This window comes from Rosa rugosa, chromosome 2 (genome assembly GCF_958449725.1).
Source record: "Rosa rugosa chromosome 2, drRosRugo1.1, whole genome shotgun sequence".
Classification (NCBI taxonomy): Eukaryota; Viridiplantae; Streptophyta; class Magnoliopsida; order Rosales; family Rosaceae; genus Rosa; species Rosa rugosa.
This window is the reverse complement of record NC_084821.1, coordinates 53,554,163-53,575,596: the sequence shown is the minus strand read 5'-3', so window position 1 is coordinate 53,575,596 and position 21,434 is coordinate 53,554,163. Positions and strand designations below refer to the sequence as shown.

Below are 21,434 nucleotides of genomic sequence, written 5' to 3'. Positions count from 1 at the left end.
GCCGTGAGAGCCTTTAGGGTTTTTTCTAAGATCACAATAGCAAATATATAGATCACATCGGAAAAGAAGAAATATAGGATAATTAAGGCAATTAATCGTTTTAAATAAGAGAAAATCAATGATTAAATTGATTGTATTAAATTCTAAATATTTAAATTCAAAAAATAATCAACAGCTATATTTGAGGAATATTTTATTTATTCAATCAGAATGACAAAAAAGTCAAACTAAAAAATGTGAAAAATGTTAATTATAGAGATTTAAAACCTATAAGGAATGTTCAATTATGTGAATTGGGTGTAGATTAAAAGAAAATATAGGGATGAGTTTTTCTTAATAGGAGCTTTGTTTTTTGGGTTTTTTTATCTAATTTTCTCATATATATATATATATATATATATATATATATTATCAAAGAGGTCATCCCATTAAATAGATTCAGCAAGCAATACAAAAACGAAACACCCTTGAGGGGTTGACATAAAGAATTGTTCCTTAGAGAACCCTAAAACCTATCCTAAAAAAGAATAAGATCCAGGATACCTCCAGTACACCCACTTTTTAGAAAATTCACGCACCTTTATTCTAACAAAAACCTAGTACTCCGAAATATGATTAAAATGTTCCTCAGAGTTACTAGATTTTTGCGAACTCTTCTCTCAAAAAAAGAAAAAATAAGGCCCATCATCTTTTCATGAAAAAAGATATGAACCCAATACTATCTTAAAAAATAAATAACTAATAGTTCTATGAACCCAGTTAGACCAGGCCCACCCTGCCAAGGCCTAAAAGAGAGAAACCCTAGCAGACCCGGGCCAAGCCCAGCTGAGCCCAGACCCAGTCAGAGCTCCCAGAGCAAGCCCTAGCCAAAGATGCCGCCGGTGGCCACGCAGCCCACTTCTTCCAAATCTGTCTGTTCTGGACGAGAGGGAGGTCAGCACAAGAGTTTCCAATCTGAGGTCACTCCAGCCCTAAACCAGCCCCTCGATCTCCAGCATAGCCATCAAAGGGTATGACCCCACACGACATCTTTGTTATTAAACCAGCCACCACCGCAGGACGAGGCGACCCCTGCCCTCGTTCCAGCCAACTATGATCCAAGATCCGATCGGCCACGAGTCTATCACCGCCAACACAACCAACAACAGCAGCAATGAGAAAAAGGCAAAAGCCTATGTTTAGGTAATACCGACAAACTAACCCGCCGTCACCACCGCAAATCAGACGAGGAAGAGGAGAAGGGACCCCCTTCTCTGTCAAAGGAACAGAGCCGCCACCGGACCAAATAAACCGCCGCGGATCGAAAAGCCTCTCTTGCGAGAGTCAGAGGAGAGACCATTTACACTTTGACTGTTAATTCTAGACTATTCAGTAGAGTACACAATATTCATCTTGATGATCTTAACATATTAGGTACCCGAAGAACTTAATTTATACTTTGAGATCATCAAGAAAAGATTTTCCTTGAAGCTTACGTGCAAAAAAGGCTTTGGTGTAGTCTTGCACTCCGATTCTTGTATATGCAGCAGGTGTTTGTTCCGTGATCAAGCTAGAGGCTGGTCCAATTTCACCATCAAATCTCGGGTTGCAAAATGTCGCGATTGAGAGTCTTTCTTTTTCGGAGTTTACAATTGCTCGATGCTCAATGCTACGATAAGTCCCATTTGTTTTAATCTGCCATTAGTTCAATTTATATTTAAAGCTAGTGAATATTTCTCATTCAAGTAGGTAATAGCGTTAAGTAATTAAGAAGTTGATTACCTCCAAAGCGTCTCCGATGTTAACAATAAAGGCATCAGGAAGTGGCTTAACGGGAACCCAAATCCCGTCCTTCTTGATTTGGAGACCTTCAATTTCATTGACTTGCAGGAGGATGGTGAGGCCTGAGGCGTCCGAATGTGGAGTAAAGCCGATGACTTTCTCCGGCTGAGGACATGGAGGATAATAGTTCATCCTCATGGATTGCATTCCATCTTCAAATAACTCGGTCAATTCCTTGGCATCAATTTTTAAAGCATTTTCCATTTGTGTCAGGATAGCCATGGCTAGGTTGTTCAGTTCCAATGAGTAAATCTCCAAGGTGTCTCTGTTCATGTAACATATATATGTAAGTTTCTTTGTAAATAGTCACGCACCTAGATCATCATTCATCAATAGTAGCCTAATTTAATATGCACACGCAGCGAGAGAGAGAGAGAGAGAGAGAACTTGAAAGGAGTAGGGAGCTCCGGGAATAAGTGAGGCTTCCTCATCTGGACAGGAAGGGTGGTGAGGAAGAAAACGTCAGCCCAATCAAGTTTTTGCTCTTCAGAAACGACAAAGAGTTGTCCAAAACCCTCCATTTCTTCTGGATGCTGCCATAACCTTTTCTTCTCCTCTACCGAGAGGTTGAAGAAGTCTTGAATTTCTGTCTTAATTTTCTCCAACAAAGAAGAGCTCACCCCATGGTTTACCAACTGCTTGCAACATACAATTAAAAGCACTCTACGGTCAATGATTGCTTTCTAGCTTATTTTGAAGTGATATACTGATACTTTGTCCAAAATATCCAAAATAAACGGTTAAGTTCAGGTGTTTAACCCCATATACATTCAAATGATACCTTTCATCAATAGAAGTATTGGTACATGAATGTATTGAAGAAAAAGGAATTTAAATACTTTCTGAACTCTAAACTTGAGGTACCTGGAAGAAACCCCACTCTTTGCAAGCCAAGTGGAGCCTAGCTAGTTCATCAGAATCATGAGAACTGTTCGATTCTTTCCTGGAAAGCAGTTTCTTGAAGTTGATGGTTGGTATTTCAGGTTGTACAGAACTGCACGCGTCGTCGGAATCGATCTTGTTTTTTTGGTCTCGAGCATCACCATCATCGAGATCTTGCTGTATATATCTGGGTGGAAGGGTGGTTATGGGCTTCTTGGCTAATTCTTGAACAGAAGGAACAAGATGAGAAACACCGCATACCCAGCTGCTGCTCTCTTCCTTTACTATTTCCATGGCTTTTGCCCTGTTAATTTCTTTTCCCGAGGGGTTCCTCGTGTTAACAAGAATATAAATGATGGGCACCAAAACCCTGGGTTAATTGTTAATTGAGACTTGAGAGATAAGGAAGAGATAATCAAAAGAAAGAGCTAAAGACTGAAAATGCAAATTCATTCGCAATTCTCAAGGTCAACAGATAGAGTATATATATCTATTTGGTGCTGGTTGCTCCAGGGGAGATTCCATCTAGTGGTTTGTTTAGTCGTTTTGTATAACATCACGACAAGCATACTTGTCGATCTGCACAAGGATACTTGTCAATTAAATTAGATACTTCACAAATTTACTAGAGAGATGCTTTTACGAATTTTGTAAGACAAATTAGTAATTTGTCTTAAATTTCATTCATACTAATTTTCGAATGACCTAAAATTTAAGGTGATTTCATAATTAACGGTACAGAACCGGATGTAGGAGTAATTGGACATATGACCAAAAATTGATTTTTGAATGGCCTAAAATCTAAGATGATCTTTCTAGTCTAACATAACAATATCCGATGTAGCAGTAATATGTAGGACATTGGGATAATTATTTGATTTGGAATAGCAATCTAAGGTGATTTTCCTAGTTTGACATAACAAAATACGATTTAGAGCTTGAGAGGGGAGGCCGCTTGGTGAACCATGCACAGAGTCATGACAGGCTAGAGGGATGTACAAAATACGTAGAGGGATGCACAAAATACGTAGTATCTGGATGTAGGTGGTCCGGTCGAAGAAGGGGCTGCAAGGTGATGGTGCCGCAATCTAGGGCGCTGGATGGTTTCGACGGAAAACAGCAGTGGTGGTCTGATGGCCGGAAGGCGGGGCTGATGTCGCTATACACCAGAGAGGATCGCGGTCGGTCTGGCAAGTGGCCAGTTCGAGGTGGTGTCGAGGGATCAGAGGTTGCCGGGTAGTGATGACGGTGTGATGGCAGCGTTGAGACCTACTTTGATCAGATCGGGTTGGATGGATTTGATCCGGTTTGGATGGTTTGAATCCGATCTGGGGTGGCTTGGGTGGTTTGGATCCAATCTGGGATGCGGCGGCGCCTTTAGTTGGCGTGATGCTGTAGGCGGCGTCACTGCCGCCAGTGGTGGGACTGTGCGGGAGATGCAGGAAAACTGTTGGCGTCATGGCTGCTGCAGTGTTCAACCTAGACTTGGGCTTGGTGATATTTGGGTCTAGGCTTGGGCCTTGGACCCTTGTTATTTTTCTTTTATTGTAAACTGCTTTTTACTTTTAGTATGACGTGGATCTATGTCGGTAATAAGTCTCTACTATTTTTGGGTAGGGCGACGTGAGCTTTGTCAAGGTATGCACACTCAATGTGTCTTGTCTAGCCTAGAGAGACGGCGAACTATTTGCTTGATCAAATGGACGCAACCTACTAGTAACAGAATGAAATTGAGTGTTGCCGGATTTATTTCCGTGCGGCAACATAGTGGAAAAACTGTGTGACTTGGATACGTTTACGCAAGCGTACGTATCATTGTCAAGATAGGGAAATATTATGCCCAAGTTTATCGTACCATGGGGATTAGTGGCTAACCCACAATCCTTGGGTTGGTCGGAACTAAAGTCACTAAGCAAACAAAAAAAAAAAAAAAAAAATGAATAAAAAGGCTAATCTAAGGCACCAAGCCTTAGCAATGCTCGGCTTTGGTTTTCACCAAAGCCTAATCAAAACTAAAAGCCTAGTGGTGAATATGCACAAATGAGTCGAAATTTGTAGGGGGTTTTGAATTGGGAATCAACTAAATTAAACGCAACCGAAAAGTAAACTAAACAACTAATTAACGAACTAGAAAATTAAATTTGGGTTTTCAAATTAATGGGAACATGGGAGTGTCCGGTGATTCACACTAACTATCTTGCAAATATCAATGCCAATTTTACAAATGCATGCATTTCCTATATGTGTCAAGTCCCGTATCTAGTACCGGTTAAGGCTACTAAATCAATTATCCTTTCGGTGTATCGATTATGCCGGTTAGGGCCACAATCAACTCTCTAATTTGGGCATTACGCCGGTTAAGGCCGCAATATCCAAAATTAGAGGCCTAGAGAGCAAGATAATAGAGACCCAAGCAAGCTTAGCTACAATTAAGCTAGCTAATGGTCACCACACTTAAATCCTAGATGCCACAAGACTAATAAGTTGTCAATTTATCAATCTATTCATCACAATTGCCCACAACATAATTTCAAAGGTTGACAAAGCCTAAAAACATGCTTCTAAGGACCAATAAATTCGGATTTAAAGCATACACAATGGAAATTGCATTTATTAAAATTAAAGCATCAATATTTATACAAGATGAGTTAGGGCTTCTCAACCCTAACTCCCAAAATTGAACTACTCACTATCCCTAGTCAAATACATCATCAATAGCAAATAAAATTAAGGAATAGATAATAAGGAAGAGAGGGGAGAGTTAGCTTGGTCACTTCTAGCTATGAGCTAGTATGAACCAAGTAATTTCTTCACCCAACTACCCAAAATAGAAGTGTGGTGCTCTTGATGATGATTCATTGAAGCTTGAGTGAGAAATCCTCCAAATACCCACAACAAAAGTAAAGAAAATAAGAGAAATGGAAGGGAAGGAGGGAGAGGGCAGCAACCCTCCCCAAAGTTGCTGTGCGGCGCTGTTGAAGGGGTCTCTGGAAAAATAGGTCGTGGTCTATATATATATGAGGTGCTGGCTATGCTTTTGCATCAGAAGAAGAGAATAAGGGCTGATGTGTGTAAAAAACAAGGAGGAGAGCAGCCACGTGTCAGCATTTGTGTGGTCCAATACACAAGAAGAAAGAAACCAAGGCTGTTGCACGTGTTTCTCATACTAGCCATGCTTAATTAAACAATGATTAAGTTTAATTAAGTTGGCTGCTAGTGCCTTGCTAATTAATTAAGCAATTAATCATCTGATTAATTATCTTAATTAATTAAATTGCATTTCTTCTTCTATCTTCGATTTTTACAATTCTACGGCACCACCGCATGCAATATTGTAGTTTTGGATTCCGCTCCCTTCATGTCATCGATCACTGTTGACTCGGTGATGACTTTTTGTCAGAAACTCTAATTTGCTCCAATTTTCTATCGGTTTCCGCAACTCCACTTATTTCCTACAAGATAAATATAAATAGATTAATTACATAATAATTTACTTGAGGATTAACTTATTTATAATGTTTTAGATACAATTACATGCATAAAAATGCGTGTAATCACTGTGCTATTTGTAATCATGTTTATTTGTGATAAAGTTATAATTCCGGTATGTCACTGCTATGTCAAAGCAAATGGAGTAATCATGCACTCATGCGTGCACTATTTGTTAATTGGTGCTTGTTAGAATACATAGTTTTTGTGGAGAATCCTTATTTTATTTCAGGATGTTCTCTTTATGCTTATTGTAATCTGGTCAGGTTCTACGTCCTCCCTTGTATTCTGCAATTTCATTAATCAAGACTTGAGAGCAGCCGCACTAGCCCCTTTTTTTAAAAAAATGAAATACGATGTAGTGACAATTTTTCATAAGTTGTAACATTAAATATTGCTGATGTTTTGCTCTTTCATCTTCTTATCTTTTTTATTTTAATTTGAGATTTTGAATCATGAACTCTTAAGGTGCGTTTGGATGAGAAAATTATGAAATCCATAGAAATTTATAAATGATGGAATCTTTAACTCCATCAATCTAAAATTCCATTAATTACAATTTCTGTTGTTTGGTTGTATCTATTTAAGATTTGAAATGTGTAATAAATTAAGAAAGTTTAAAACAAATAAAAAAATAAAATAGAAAAAAGCCTTGTTTTGGAAATGAAAATTGAATACTGCAAAGGAATTCATAAATGACATCTATTTTGGTGGAAATTGAAGTCGGGAATTTAAATAATGAATTCCTTCGTTTTTTTCCACAGAGAAATTTAAAATTTCCAATCTGATAATGCCAAACGAGGGAATTAGCTTATATGAATTATGAAATCCTCACTTTCAATTAAATTCCATCATTTTTTCCCTCATCCAAACACACTCTTAAGCATCTCCAATACATTGGTCCAATTAAAATATACTTTTAATTGGGGGCCCGTGACCACTTATCCATTTTCAGCTTAAAAATTGCCCACTTACTCCACTAAGATTTTTTTAACCCAATTTACCCAATCTAACATCCATCGACAGTTTTGCCCCTATTTTAATTAAATTACATCTCTTCTCAGACTCTCTCTCTCTCAAACTCTCTCTTCGATCTACACTACAACAAACTTTCCCATTAGCACCCTTTTTTTAGCCACTAAAAAGTCATCAGTCCCAAAATGAATAGTTTAACACTGATATAAAACATTGGTGGAAGATTTTTCCCTCTCACTGATCATCAGTGTGTATAGTACACAGTAGATGCAAAATATTAGTTGTTTAATCCGTATGACACTGTTAATGGGGTCAAAACTGTCAAATATGTATCTAGAGGACTGACACACATGCTTTTAATTCTTTTTATCAGCTACGTCCATCTATGATAGCCGTCGGATCAGTGAAGAGCTGATCGAACGCTCAATTGACACAAGGTCCCTTTCCTTCTAATCTCTATTGAGACTCGAGCTGAACTCGAAAACCAGATCTAGTTTTTCTTCCCCTCTGTCTCTCTCTTTCTCCCCTTCAGAGTGCAAAAGATCTAGTTTTTTCTTCCCTCACTTTAGTTCGATTCCTGATCTCTCTCCTCTCTAGTATTTTCTCTTCTGGGTGACTGGTTGCGCGTCTGAACTCGGCGAGACACGCGAATGGTTGCGGACTATCTTCTCTCGACCTAGTAAAGGTATATGAAGACTTAGGGTGGAGTGGCGGATCTGTTGTAGTGTTCTCTGACGACGACGGCGGTTTGGATCTACGAGGCATCGAAGGCGTTCGATGGGGCAGGGGAGTGGGCCTGAGCCTATAGCTTAGGTGTTCGCATTAACGTTCTTGTTTCTCTTCTCTGATGTTTTTAAAGTTTCAATCTTTAGGCTTGCATGTTGTAGATCTTGACTGGTCTAGTCTGATGGAATTTTGTTTATGTGGGTAAATGAGATATCAGGATAATCTACAAGCCCTCTCTCTCTCTCTCTTCGGATTCTCTCTACCTAGTTCTGTTCAAGCTCTCACCAAAGGTACTCTCTCTATTCCTCTCTCTCAAACCCTAACAATTACAATTAGAATCATATAATATTCGGGTTTTGTCTTCGGATTTTCCTTACCTTTTTTTTAAGCCGAATTTGAATTGAACCAATAGATAATCCAAACTTGAAAATCTTCCGCTGAATTGGTGCTATTTACTTTTCTGGATAACTATTAGAACCCAAATTATGTGATTCTTCTGATTGATTGAGAATGCTTATTGAAATTGGAATCCCGAGTTGTAGAGATTGATGGATATACTTTGCTTCTCAATTCTCATTCGTTTCTGGGCAGCGACCGGTTGTTGAGTTGTGTAGTCAAATCAAGTTTTTTTTTTTGTTGCATGATCAAGTATAGGAATTAAAGAAGGGTTGGTAATTGGTTTCGCTTGAGAGATGAGTAAAGATGTTTCCTTGTTTTTTGTTGATCGTTTGGAAATTATATGAATCTGGGATTTTGTTTTTGTTGGGATTATTTTGAGTGTGTGAGGCTTGATTGTGATTGAAAGTTTTGACATTGCTTTCCACTTATTAGAACATAGAGATAAGTATAAAGTTGCAAACTTTTTTTTTGTTTTTTGTTTGTTTTGACCCATTTCCCTTTTTTCTGTGCACGTCATATCCTTTTGTATGGTGTTTCGAGTTGAATCAAGGCATTGTTTTGCTTATGAAAGTTAGGTAGAATTTTTGTGTTTATCTGCTTGTGAATGTGCATTGAGGGATTTTGTTTTTGATTCAGATTGTGGCGAGGCAATACCGAGCTCTATGGGAAGTAGAACATGTAGATTGCAGGTAATCTCAGCCTGGCGGATTTGGGAGTGTTCACTGATGCCAAATTCTTTCTCAATTTCATGTAAGTTCTCCTAATGGTATAATTACTCTCTTAAATCTAGAACATGCCTTTCATGTCAACAAAAGACCTGAAGCATGAACTAATCATAACTTTGGCATATATTAGATCTCTGTTATACATAACTTAGTTTACTGTATCAAAGGGGAAATGAAAATGAAAAAGATACCTATTAACTCAAATTCCCGGTTTTACAATTGTATTAATTTCTGAACTCTTATTAAGTTTGTTACTTCGTCAGTTTGCTATAGCTGATTCAGATTGCAAGGTGGAATGAAATACCTTTTTGGTTAGATCACCTATTTCAGGCTTACTCTGTTGTAAATAACCAATATGTTGGTGCAGGCACAAGTTATTCAAAGGGCTGCAATACAACCATTGATTAAGATGCTCCAGTCACCTGATTCACAGGTCAGGGAGATGTTGCCTTTTGCAATTGGGAGGTTGGCACAGGTTATTATATTTGTCTCGTTACCCAATTTTATATATCAGCCGTTGGAATATATTAAGGGAGTTTGAACTATCATGTGAGAGCCTGGTTTTTTTATTTATTTATAAAATGCCTTTAGTATACACGATGGGAATCCTCATGGCATTCTGAGCTTCAATGGTGTTTATTGCAGCTCTATTTGCTTTACTGCACCTTGCGGTTTGCTCCACAGGCCTTGCATAGATTTGGAACCAAACCTTGCATTCAGTGGTGATAAGGATAATCTTGTAACCACCAGGAAGATATGTAATCTGGCTTCAAACCTTACAACCAAGATGCTGCTTATGACCACATTAACAAGTCATAAGAATCTGCACTGGGTAAGCTTTCTTCAAGCTTTGTGACTAGCATCAAGTATCTAGAACAACACAGCTCTTTCATTTTGGCATGTAGAACTGTTCTCTTTTTGAATGTTAATTCTCTTGAGTTATGGACACTTGTGCTACTTAATATTTATATATTGTGTGTGTGTGTGTGTGTGTGTGTGTGTGTGTTTAAATTTGTATAAGGGACTGGTCTAGTCTAGGTGTTAGCATTGAAGCCACCCTCAAGTGCAAGAGGTACAAGTTATAGAATAGGGGATTAAGTAAGGATGTCGAACCCACGAGGATTGGTAAATCCTTTCCTAGCTAGGGAAAACCTAAGGAAAAACTAGAAGAATATGCAAATGTGCAATCACAAACAAAGGCTCACAAGTGAACCAAAGTTCATGGTGAGTATGTGCAAGATGGTGTGTAGAGATTTGATTTTGATTTTGAGATTGGTTTCTATTCAAATTGAAACTATGAAAGCAAGTAAAATAAACTAAGCTAAACTAAACAAGTTGTTATCAAATGGATGGGAGTTAGGGCATCGGGTTTCACCTTTTGCCTCCCTTGCAAGCATTAAAGCAATTGAATATGAATGATGCAAAACTAATTGTCCAACTACCCTCTTAGCATCCGGATAGGACTACTAAGGCTTAAACCCCTTTCATTTTATTAACTCTAACCGGATAAGTCTAGAGCTAACTACCTAGAGACAAATTCAATTACCGGATAGGTCTCAATCCTTTGCCCCTAAATGCATAAAGCTTAGAGTTTAGGTGACCAAGCAAGCAAACCAATCCTATCTCTAGGTGATTTTAGCTCACCACCCTCACATGCACACATGGTGTGCTTTCATGCTCCCTCTTTGCCCAAAGGTAATCAATCTCTAGGAAAAACTTCATGTCATGGCAAACACATAACTCAAATTGATTAGATCTAAGTAATGCATTCAACTATTGACTTAGCATGTGAGAATGACAACATGAATTTGCATCAATTTATAAACAAAAGCATCAATACAAGCAAGTTTGGCTAAGGCTTTCAACCCTAGCCCCAACTAGTTCACTACTCACACATAGTTAGATACACAAGCTTCAACATTCTATTAAACATCAAATACATAAAGAGATAGAGAGTAAAGGGTGACTATTGATGATGCCGGAAGAGGTGGTGGAGATGGGTCTCCAAGAACATGATGTGGTGGTAGTCACCTCCTTCTCCTTGCTCTAAGCTCTTGATATTGGTAAGAATAGTGAAATTTGGGATCTCTAAGGTGAGTTGTGGTGTTGAGTGGTGGAGGAAATGGTGGTTTTAGTGGTGGAAATGGAGGTTTTAGAGGTGGAGATGGTGGTTTTAGTGGTGGAAATGGTGGTTTCTTCCCTACAGAGAAAATGGATCTTAGATAGGATGAAGATGATTGAATGGAGTCAAGAATGCTGAAGAATTGGTCTCTTGCCTCTCTTTGATCAGCTATGTGTGTCCTCTATGGTCCCAAAGTGTGCAAGAGATGCTCTTACACCATTGTCCCCCAAATGGTCCCAAATTGGCAAGGTGACAAAAGGACAAGGTGAAGGGAGATATTTGAATTTCAAGTGATGGGAGATTCTCATCACCATGGTCCTCCTTTGCTGGAGAAAATACCCTCCATGAGTGGCGGCTCGCCGGAAAAGTCGCCGGAAAAGTCGCCGGAAAAGTCGATTTGCAATTTTCTTCCAATCTCCGTGTCTTCTTCTCCTAGCTTCAAATCTCCGCATTTCAAGCCTCAAATAGTCATTTTATTATCAATGCAAGGTTTCCTACAAATAAAAGGAAATGGATTAAAAAGGTCAAAATAGCATGGAAGACAAATCAATTTTCATAATTATGGGGCACAATTGCATAAGTTATTTGTGACTCAACACTACGCTGTCTTTCAGTTCACTTCTGTCAATTAATCCTGCTTTGTGTTGGTTTTACATATTTTGTTAAAGATTGTTTCTGCACTGTTGCATCAAATTGAAATATGGGTAGTTCTTTATAGTTAAATCAGTGCAGATTTTGCTATCCATCTTAAGAGACTAGTACTTAACAGTAAAGTAGAAGACATTTCAATTTCAATACTAACATCCAGGTTATTAAATTATAATCTACTTTTTGTATCTCAGGGTGGAATTGCAACATTCTCATAAAAGTTATGAAACTGACAGAAAGCATAGTTGCTGGATGTAACCAGATGCAGCCATAGAGGAACATGAAGAGATTTAAGTTTTTTTTTTGTTAATGTTGTATTTTACTTGAAATTGTATACGATTTGTACAGTACATTTTAGAAATACATGGTTGTAGGTAGACCAAATTGTTATTTCTTTTTATATATACTCCCAGTTTTGCCACTGATATTGGTGGCATTGAGAAAACACACTGATTCAATAATAGTGGGAAAGAAAAAGGTGGTTTGCTGCATTGGGTGTTGGTATGCCACTGATGTTTTATCAGTGTGCTTTGTCCCAATAGCACCTACAATAGAGGGGACTGATATCTCATTAGTTGCTGCATAGTGGCTAATGCCATTAGCCACTCTTTTCAGTGTGCTTTGTCCCAATAGGGACTAATTCAAATCAGTGTGCTTTGGGGAAAATTGTTGTAGTGCTATTTTCTCTCTCCTCCCCCTCACCGATTTCTCTCTCTCTCAACTTGTCTCAGACTCTCTCTCTCTCTCTCTCTCTATGCCATGGCAGCTGCAGAACCAGAGCACGAAGCCCACATCTCCTTCCTCCCCTTCCTGCCAGATCTCCAATCTACTCCCACCGGCGTATGACACAGGCGTCGCTCATGGGGAAGATCTACTCCCACCACCACTCGTCGTCGTCGTCGCAGCTGAGAGTAGAGATAAGCGAAATTGAGGCTCGTGTCAGATAAGGAAGACGACCCGGGCTTGTTGATGGAGGAGACTGATTCGAGGCTTTTCTGGTTGGAGTCTGAGAGCTGGTAATTGGAGCTATTCATCTGAGGTAGAGCTGGTTTGGTTTTCTTAGCTGAGAGTAGAGATGGTGTGAGTTTGGTTTTCTTTGCTGAGTACACTGGTTTGAGGAGATTGTACACATTTTGATGTGGGACCCGTGCTTATGGAGACTGTACACGACCACACGCAGTGTGAGCGAGGGGCAGGTGGCGGTAATGAGTTGCTTTATTGAAGAAGTATCTGGGTTTCATTGTGATTAGAATAATGAAGGTGTATAAAGGCACTTACTTTGGAATTAGTTTACTGGGTATCAGTGGCTTTATTTTATGTTACAAGCAGGGCTTTATCAGTGACTTTATTTTATGTTACAAGAAGAGGGGTAAGCAAATGTTGTATCTGGGCTATGATTGCGGTGATTTGTTTCTCCAAAAAATTGGCCGATTTCAATATGGGATGTTGCTAGAAGTTATTGTTTTGTTTATTATGATTTGGTTGGGCAATAATAAGATCATTAGTAGGCAATAAAACGATTATTGGAAGATAATAATAAGATTATTGGGGGGCAATAAAATATTTATTGGGCAATAATAAGATTATTACGGGGCAATAATAAGATTATTGAGGGGTGATAATAAGATTATTTATTTGGATAAACCTACTAAAACTTTCAAAATTAAAAACATCTTCATTTTTCACTAATTATTGATCCCTAATAAACTTGTTATTGGGGGGCAATAATATGGTTATTGGGTATTATTAGGGGGCAATAAAATCAGACTCCGGAATCCGGTCACTAGTCCGGTAGCCGGATTCGGGATTCCTGTGAACGGGCGCTGGATTCCGGTCACCGGTCGCCGGATTCCCATCACCGGAGTCGGCGGCCGGCCATTGGTCACCGGAGTCCGGCAAGGTGGAGGATGACTTCTCCCTCTAAGTGAGAAAGAAGGAGAGGGCAAAAAAGTCCCAAAAATAAATAAAAAAGAATTAATTGGGTATTAGGGAAATAATCTCTTAGAGTGTTTTGGGTAAATGGGGTTAAAAAACTGTTAGTGGAGCAAGTGGGCAAATTTTAAGCTAAAATTGGGTAAATGATCATTTCCCCATTTTATTACTTTTGAAAAGTGGCCACCACTATTTAAAAAGTTTGGTTTGTTAATTAAATAAACTTTATTTTATTTTGTCTCTATTTGGAATTTAATTTGACTGTAATAAAATATTAAAATTTCACTACTAACACTGGTTTGGTGGAACTCTGAAAAGTAACTGCTCAAAATTTTTTTTTTTTTGAGAGAAAGATGACAGAATTGTATTAAATGTTCTAGCAAGCAATACAAAATAGAAAAGTAACTACTCATTAATATTACACTTTTACATCATTTAATTTGTGAAATGGCTATCACTGTTAGAGATGTGTGTTCTCCCAAAGTTTTGAATATTTTTATGTTCCACTTTCCTTTCAACAAACATAGAAAAATAATACAAAATTTTTGTAGATCTTGATAGAAATACCAAGTAATTGATCCGAAAAGATGCAATTATATACCCATGTCAAGAATATTAATATGTGTGTGTACGTACATGGCACTTCTAGTGACAGATCTCTCAGCCAGAAGATGTGGTGAAGTCAGGAGTGACTTTTTTTTTTTTTTTTTTAACTATTTTAAGGGATCAGTTATTAGACCCACTTTTCGATCACATATCCACATCTCAACCGTTTAGTTTTTAGGCCTATATGAGTAGATCACCTCTATAAATTTTTATCCAAATTGATAATTATTAAGGCAACATTGCAATTTACAAAATTACTCAAGGCCCAACACCTTTTGGTATTATAATACCTTCTCTCCACACAGAAAGAAAAAGCGTAGAGCCCCGACCCGACCCGACCGCTCCGGTTGGGACAGGAAGTAGGGATTGAAAGGGGCAGCTCCAATTATAATTATAAACATAAAAGGTTCATGTTTAGGGATTGAAAGGGGCAGCTCCAATTATAATTATAAACATAAAAGGTTCATGTTGGATAGATTTGGTTCACCAATTAATTTAATCTAGTTCGATACCTTAACGATCATCAATTTGGCTGAAAATTTGTAAAAGTGATTTATACAATAGGACCTAAAAATTGGACGGTCGAGATGTCGAAATGCGATCGAAAAGTGAGTCTCACAAGAAATCCCTTAATTACATACATATATACATACATACCCGGTTTATACCGCACCCAATACCAAACTAGCAAGGCTGTGGTGCCCAAGTCACAGCTGGGCAGCCGACGGGTTATCCGAAAGTAGGAAAGCTGCTAAAAGCCTAAAAGTCAATATCTACCAAAATTGAAGGAGAACAAGTAACCGCGTTCTAGAAGGTTTCCTAACCTCCAAAGATCTTTAGTCATGCATTATCACTTAAGCAATCACGCCTTACAAGGGAAATAAATCACTCAATATAGACCTATCTACCCCATAAAGAGGTGATTAACACAAAACACCTTACTCTAACATCACACCTTACTCTAACATCGTACTTAATTACGTTGAAAATATTCTGACTTAACCGTTTATAAGTTTGGTAGTCATATTTCTATGTGCATGACAATGATAACATACATGTGGATATAGCAGAAGTTTTGGATATAATTAATTATATTTCATGCCAATGCCAGCATGGTCGCAAAATATATTCCAATCTCACAAACTGAACACACAATATTCTTCCTGATATTCTTAACTTATTATTGAGATCTTGATGAACCTAATTTATAATCTAAGATCATCAAGAAAGGATTTTCCTTGAAGCTTACGTGCAAATAAGGCTGTGAAGAAATCTTGCACTCCGATGCTTGTATATGCAGCATGTGTTTCTTCAGTGATCAAGCTAGGTTCTGGACAAATTTCGCCATCAAGTCTCGGGCTGTAAAATGTCGCGATTGACAGTCTTTCTTTTTTAGAGTTGACAATTGCTCGATGCTCGCTGCTACGATAAGTTCCATTTGTTTGAATCTACCATTAATTTATGTTAGGTTTCAAGCAAGTGAACAACTCTCATTCAACTATATTCAAGTAATATACAGTATGCACGTATAGTTAATAGGGTTAGGGAAAAACTTGATTACCTCTAAAATGTCTCCGACGTTGACAATGAAGGCATCTGGAAGTGGCTTAACAGGAAACCAAATCCCATCCTTCTTGACTTGGAGACCTTCCAATATTTCATTGACTTGCAGGAGGATGGTTAGACCTACGGCGTCCGAATGAGGAGTAAGGCCGATGACTTTCTCCGGCTGTGGACATGGAGGATAATAGTTCATCCTCATGGATTGCATTCCACCTACAAACGACTTGGTCAATTCCTTGGCTTCAATTTTTAAAGCATTTTCCATTTGGGTTAGGATAGCCATGGCTAGGTTTTCCAATTCCATTGAGTAAATCTCCAAGGTGTCTCTGCATGTACATGTAAAAAGTAAGTTTCTTTGCGGGAGAGAGAGAGAGAGAGAGAGAGAGAGAGAGAGAGAGAGAGAGGACTTGAAAGGAGTAGGGAGCTCCGGGAATAAGTGAGGCTTCCTCATCTGGACAGGAAGGGTGGTGAGGAAGAAAATGTCAGCCCAATCAAGTTTTTGCTCTTCAGAAACGACAAAGGCCTGTCCAAAACCCTCCACGTCTCCTGGATGCTGCCAAAACCTTTTCTTCTCCTCTATCGGGAGGTTGAAGAAGTCTTGAATTTCTGTCTTCATTTTCTCCATCAAAGAAGAGCTCACACCATGGTTTACCAGCTACAAAATATAATTAGAAGTACTATGCCGTCAGTGATTGGTTTCTTGCTTTTTGTTAAAGTGATATACTATATATATGTTGTCCAAAAAAGTATAATGGTGTATAATTGTATATGAGAATTAGGTGGTAGTTTTAGTCACCTGGGTATTTATTCCCGTACGTAATTCCCTTTACTTATGAGATTTTAAATTCCAATTCTCCTCTTTAATACCAATTGACAAAAACATTATGGTTTCTAAATTCTTTATTACAATGACAATGATCTCTATCAACTCTGATAAAGTAAGGCCTACTTTTGGTGTCAAAAGCTTGTATAAACCGACAAGGAATTGCTAACTTTGAGTAATTTTATATTGAAATCATCAGTTAAAAATTCTTAACTGAAAAGGCAAGCATGAATCGATATTAAAATAATATATAACTTAGTTCGACTTACCTAATGGACAGTTTTAAGGCACTGTGAGGAATATATAAATTTCAACCACATGTATTAAATTTAAAGTCTGAAATTACACCAATTTAAAACTATGCATTTATTCTTAGTAATCAGATTCACATGTGCTTATAGTCCCTAATTATCTCTTATGTGAGCTCATATATAACTTGCAAACTTACAGATAAACCTTGATAAATGATGTTTGATTAATAACCTCGATTATATAATAAAATCTTATGATCCCAATTCGGACCAGTGTACTAAAATAATAACTTTGTTAAATACATAAAAAAACTAATTTTTCATAAAATCTGTTAGGCTCAGCAAATATATAAATTTAAAATTTTTCATAAAATTCTTTAGGCAAACGACTTTCATTAGAAGCATATTAAGAGACTTTTTACTTTGCAATTTTTTTTCTCAATTCAACTCTTTCTCAAAATATGCTTTTAAAGTCATTTGGTTTTTCTTTGTACCTAAACTGAATGGAAGCTTGTCCTTAATTTTTTGCAATACACCACGTACATTTGGTGTATATTTGTATTCATTTTGAAGCAAGTATTATTTAAGGTTACTATTACTTAAAAAGGCATTCTGAGAGAGTTTGGTAGAAAACAACTTTCATGTAGATCATGATCGTCTTCTATAGGCATATCCATTACCCTTTCAATCATGATCTCGATCTTCATCTGCATGCACAATCTAATCCAAGTATGTACTTATCTTGAGATCACTTGATCTCCAATTTCTTAATGTCTTTTTAAAAGCTTGAAGTCATAAAAGTATCTTCGTCAAAAAGGAATACTTATAGCAAAAAAAACATAAAATTCTTTTTAAATTAATAGTAATCATCTATCCTTATATAAATAACGGACAATTTTTAGGTTCACCCGTAGGGTGAATGAGCATATTCACCTCCATTGTTGATTAACATACTTTTACTTAATAAATTTATTATCCAACGATCCATATTATAAATTAGCCTTTAAAGATCATCATTATAAAAAATCAATCGAATCGGAAATCTTTTAATTATCTAATTGAATCAAACAAATGGATGGTTCTAACAACACATACTACTATTATGATGAACCGTCCATGTATTTCAAAGAAATGAATAACTAAAAGGTCTTCAATTTAATTGATTTTTTACAGAGCTAATCTTTGTGTTACGTTATACAACATGAATGGTTGGATTAGAAAATTATAAAGTTATTATGAGTAATCACAAGAGAGGGTGAATATACGCATTCACCCAAGGGGTGAACATAAGAATTATCCATATTGTATAGGGGTAGTAATTTTGTGTAGGTGATTCTACGGGTTTTGAATTTCAATTTTCTTATTTGTAAACCATGCGGGGTGTCTTAAGCAAGGTGATCTTTCTGATAGTGTTATTAGACACTCGATCTCAAATATTTAGGAAAGCAGGTATTATCAACAAAAGTATTGGTACGTGAATATTTCTAAACGCATGTTTAATTTAATATAATTTACATGCAGTAGTACCTGGAAGAAACCCCACTCTTTGCAAGCTAAGTGGAGCCTAGATAGTTCATCAAAATTGTTTGATTCTTGCTGGGAGAGCAGTTTCTTGAAGTCAATGAATGGTATTTCAGGTTGTACAGAACTGCGCATCTCATTGGTATTGATCTTGTTCAGTTGGTCTTGAGCATCATCATCATTGTAATCTTGCTGTAGGTATCTCGGTGGAATGGTGGTTATGGGATTTTTAGCTAATTCTTGAACACAAGGAACAAGATGAGAACCACCATACACCCAGCTGCTGCTATCTTCCTTTTTCTCCATGTTGGATATCTTGTTAAATATCAGTCCACTAATCTCTTTTTCTTTTAACAAGACAGCCCACTAATCCCCTAATTGCACTGATTCAACTACAATCGCATAATGATGATCATAGGTTCACAGAAGAAAAGAGGCAAGAGAGAAAAGAGAAAGGCTAAATGTTGCAGCTTTATTGTTTCTCAAACTCGATCAGATCTACAATCTCTTGTTGTGGTTGTGGTGGCTTATGTCAACCCTGATGCAACATCTTAGTGCAATCTCAACCATACATGTAGCATTTAATCAGATTACACACTTGTCCATATAATTTAAAATGCAAATTAAAATTAAAACAGAAAGTAATTTAATAACACTCTGTGGGTTTTGTTTATTGACGGTTTTTAAGAGTTCTAGTTAACATTAATATATATATATATATATATATATATATATATATATATATATATATATATATATGTTGGCATTTGGTCTAGTGACATCAGTCTTCCATTCATATGTCTGAGGTAGTGAGTTTGACTCACGAAATACTAATTGTTATAATTATAAGTTATTAATGCGATAAAAAAAAAAAGAGTTATATAAGACAACAAATATGTGGGCTTATGTCTCACAAAAACAAAATTTAATTATGAAGAACAATAAGAAAAACAAAAATAAATTAGTTCGCCATCAAAATTTAACAGTTGTTGATCAGATCGAGAGAGTGTTTACTTGTTGAATACAGCAATTATCCATCAGACGGTCCATTTGTTGGAAAGTTAGATAGCTAAATTGGTGGAGTTTGAAGAAAAAGGGGTTGGCTAGCTCATGAATTATTACCAATACAAAATATTTGCGTATCGAGAGAGTTTGTTCGGATATGCTAGTTTTATGCAAAACTTAAAAGAGAGCAGCAAAAACGTGGTGGAATATTTTATATTTTTGCAGATATGCCGTCATGATCATCTTCATCAATCAATATATGGAAAATCACCAGTTCAATTTCTTTATGCTTGGTGTTAGTGGAGATCAATTTAAAATCATAAAGTCGTCGACGCACGCAGGGTCTAATGAAACTGATGACAAACCTCGTTCATCTTCATCGTTTTCTTGTTTATTAAAGTTGATGAAGACGACGTACCTTACATATCCATGGTCAGTGGAAATTTATGATAACGCAGTATTTCATTCCTTTAACATAAAAGTACAAATTTGAATTCACAACTATATATCACACATCATTTTAGTTGCACCAGTAAGTTATTTATAATTAACAAATTTATATGCAACATACTCATCATCATGAGTCTACGTACCAAGCTAGTTCAGCTGGACCGGTTATTCATAATAAACTTTGGAATGGATACTTAAGCCTTCTCGAAGACAACAGGAAGCACAGAACCATCCAAGGCCAACAGCCTCTTGTCATTCTCAACCAAAGCACCCACATCTCCGCAAATGAACCTGCATGTCGGGCACACTTCTGTAGGGCACCACTGCAGGTTGTAGACGCCATCATGATCTGCCTGTTTATTAATCCTGAAGTAGTTTCCGGCCGGACCTGGTAGGCCTTCGTTTTGATCAATTCCGGTGACAATCAATCTCCTTTGGGTCTCGGACTGAGTCTCACCCACCTTCCATGCAGTCGATTGCACACAGATTGTGGATGCAGAGAATGTGATCTTCTGATCCCTACCCACTCTTACCACCGTCTCACCCTCTGCGAAAGGTGCAAAGGTCACCGGGTAGCCCTTGGGGCCTGAGGTGTTTTCTTGACCAACATACAAAGGACAGGAGTCATTTCGGTTGATCAAAGTGAAACGGCCGCCGTTGTCGGTGATGGCGGGTTTGATGTAGTAGTCTACACCGGATTGAAGAGCCTGCCCAGAGGTGTCGAGCACTGGAGCGCTATCTTGGGCTGCGGTTGCCATGGCCATCACTAGCCACATGCAACAGCTCAAGCTTCCGATCAAATTCATGGACTTCATCTCGATATAAGAAATTACGATTTGTTGAGTTTTGCAAATGAATATTGTTTTTTTGTCTGTGTTTCACTGTGCCTTGCCCATGCAAGGTATTTATAGAGGCGTCATAGCTTCAGATCGACTTGGACGTAGAAGATGAAAGTCAACTCGTCTAATCCATTAGAGGATGCTATATTTCTCTTACGTGAACAATAAGACCTTGAATTACTGAACCAGGAAAGGAAAATGTCAAAATTAAAGGCTCAGCGTGCGTACGGATATGTACCAACATATATAACGTACAGTAGACATTTTGGACTTTGATTGCTGATCATCTAGAATTATATATACACGTTGTTTGAATTTAGTTTTAGGGTTTCATATTCAATCGGTCATTCAAAGAAATGTCTGAACTATTATGTAGAACAAACAAAGGTCATTAATTTGTAGAATATTTCAAACCGTAGTATATTTGATGAGCTAATTAGTTCTGTGTCGGTTAGCTAATTAGCTAATTAGTTCTAGAGCTTACGTACGTATCCTAACCAGCATCCACATTTATTCAAAAAAAAAAACCAGCATCCACATAACAATTCAATGTCTGAAGTCATTATATTAGATTTGGCTTTGACACTTTTGCCTCATCCACCACGCCAGCATCTTCAAAAAAAAAACAAAAAACAAAAAAAATCTTTTTATCTCGAT

General features: G+C 37.4%; 3 protein-coding genes across 3 annotated transcripts; all 3 read right to left on the bottom strand.

Annotated features, from left to right (window-relative positions):
• Positions 1-428: 428 nt before the first annotated feature.
• Positions 429-3,220, bottom strand: LOC133728344 (protein SRG1-like). Its single transcript, XM_062155761.1, has 4 exons — positions 2,686-3,220; positions 2,209-2,456; positions 1,762-2,086; positions 429-1,674 (listed from the first exon to the last, which is right to left on the bottom strand). Exons 1-4 carry the CDS (start codon positions 2,995-2,997, stop codon positions 1,432-1,434), a joined length of 1,128 nt encoding a protein of 375 aa, XP_062011745.1. The 5' UTR covers positions 2,998-3,220; the 3' UTR covers positions 429-1,431.
• A 12,057-nt stretch (positions 3,221-15,277) lies between these two features.
• LOC133728345 (protein SRG1-like) lies at positions 15,278-19,061 on the bottom strand. The gene is made up of 4 exons (XM_062155762.1): positions 18,490-19,061; positions 16,296-16,543; positions 15,887-16,214; positions 15,278-15,773 (listed from the first exon to the last, which is right to left on the bottom strand). The coding sequence occupies exons 1-4, from the start codon at positions 18,787-18,789 to the stop codon at positions 15,531-15,533; spliced, it is 1,119 nt and encodes a 372-aa protein (XP_062011746.1). The 5' UTR covers positions 18,790-19,061; the 3' UTR covers positions 15,278-15,530.
• A 945-nt stretch (positions 19,062-20,006) lies between these two features.
• Positions 20,007-20,802, bottom strand: LOC133733557 (kunitz type trypsin inhibitor 104-like). The gene has a single exon (XM_062161188.1). It carries the CDS (start codon positions 20,751-20,753, stop codon positions 20,133-20,135), a length of 621 nt encoding a protein of 206 aa, XP_062017172.1. The 5' UTR covers positions 20,754-20,802; the 3' UTR covers positions 20,007-20,132.
• Positions 20,803-21,434: the final 632 nt, after the last annotated feature.

Coding starts and splice junctions, on each gene's coding strand:
- LOC133728344 (XM_062155761.1), bottom strand. CDS start 2,997: ATGGAAATAGTAAAGGAAGAGAGCAGCAGCTGGGTATGCGGTGTTTCT. Junction 2,087..2,208: donor GAGCTCCCTACTCCTTTCAA/GTTCTCTCTCTC, acceptor TTACATGAACAG/AGACACCTTGGAGATTTACT. Junction 1,675..1,761: donor ACATCGGAGACGCTTTGGAG/GTAATCAACTTC, acceptor AACTAATGGCAG/ATTAAAACAAATGGGACTTA.
- LOC133728345 (XM_062155762.1), bottom strand. CDS start 18,789: ATGGAGAAAAAGGAAGATAGCAGCAGCTGGGTGTATGGTGGTTCTCAT. Junction 16,215..16,295: donor GAGCTCCCTACTCCTTTCAA/GTCCTCTCTCTC, acceptor ATGTACATGCAG/AGACACCTTGGAGATTTACT. Junction 15,774..15,886: donor ACGTCGGAGACATTTTAGAG/GTAATCAAGTTT, acceptor AATTAATGGTAG/ATTCAAACAAATGGAACTTA.
- LOC133733557 (XM_062161188.1), bottom strand. CDS start 20,753: ATGAAGTCCATGAATTTGATCGGAAGCTTGAGCTGTTGCATGTGGCTA.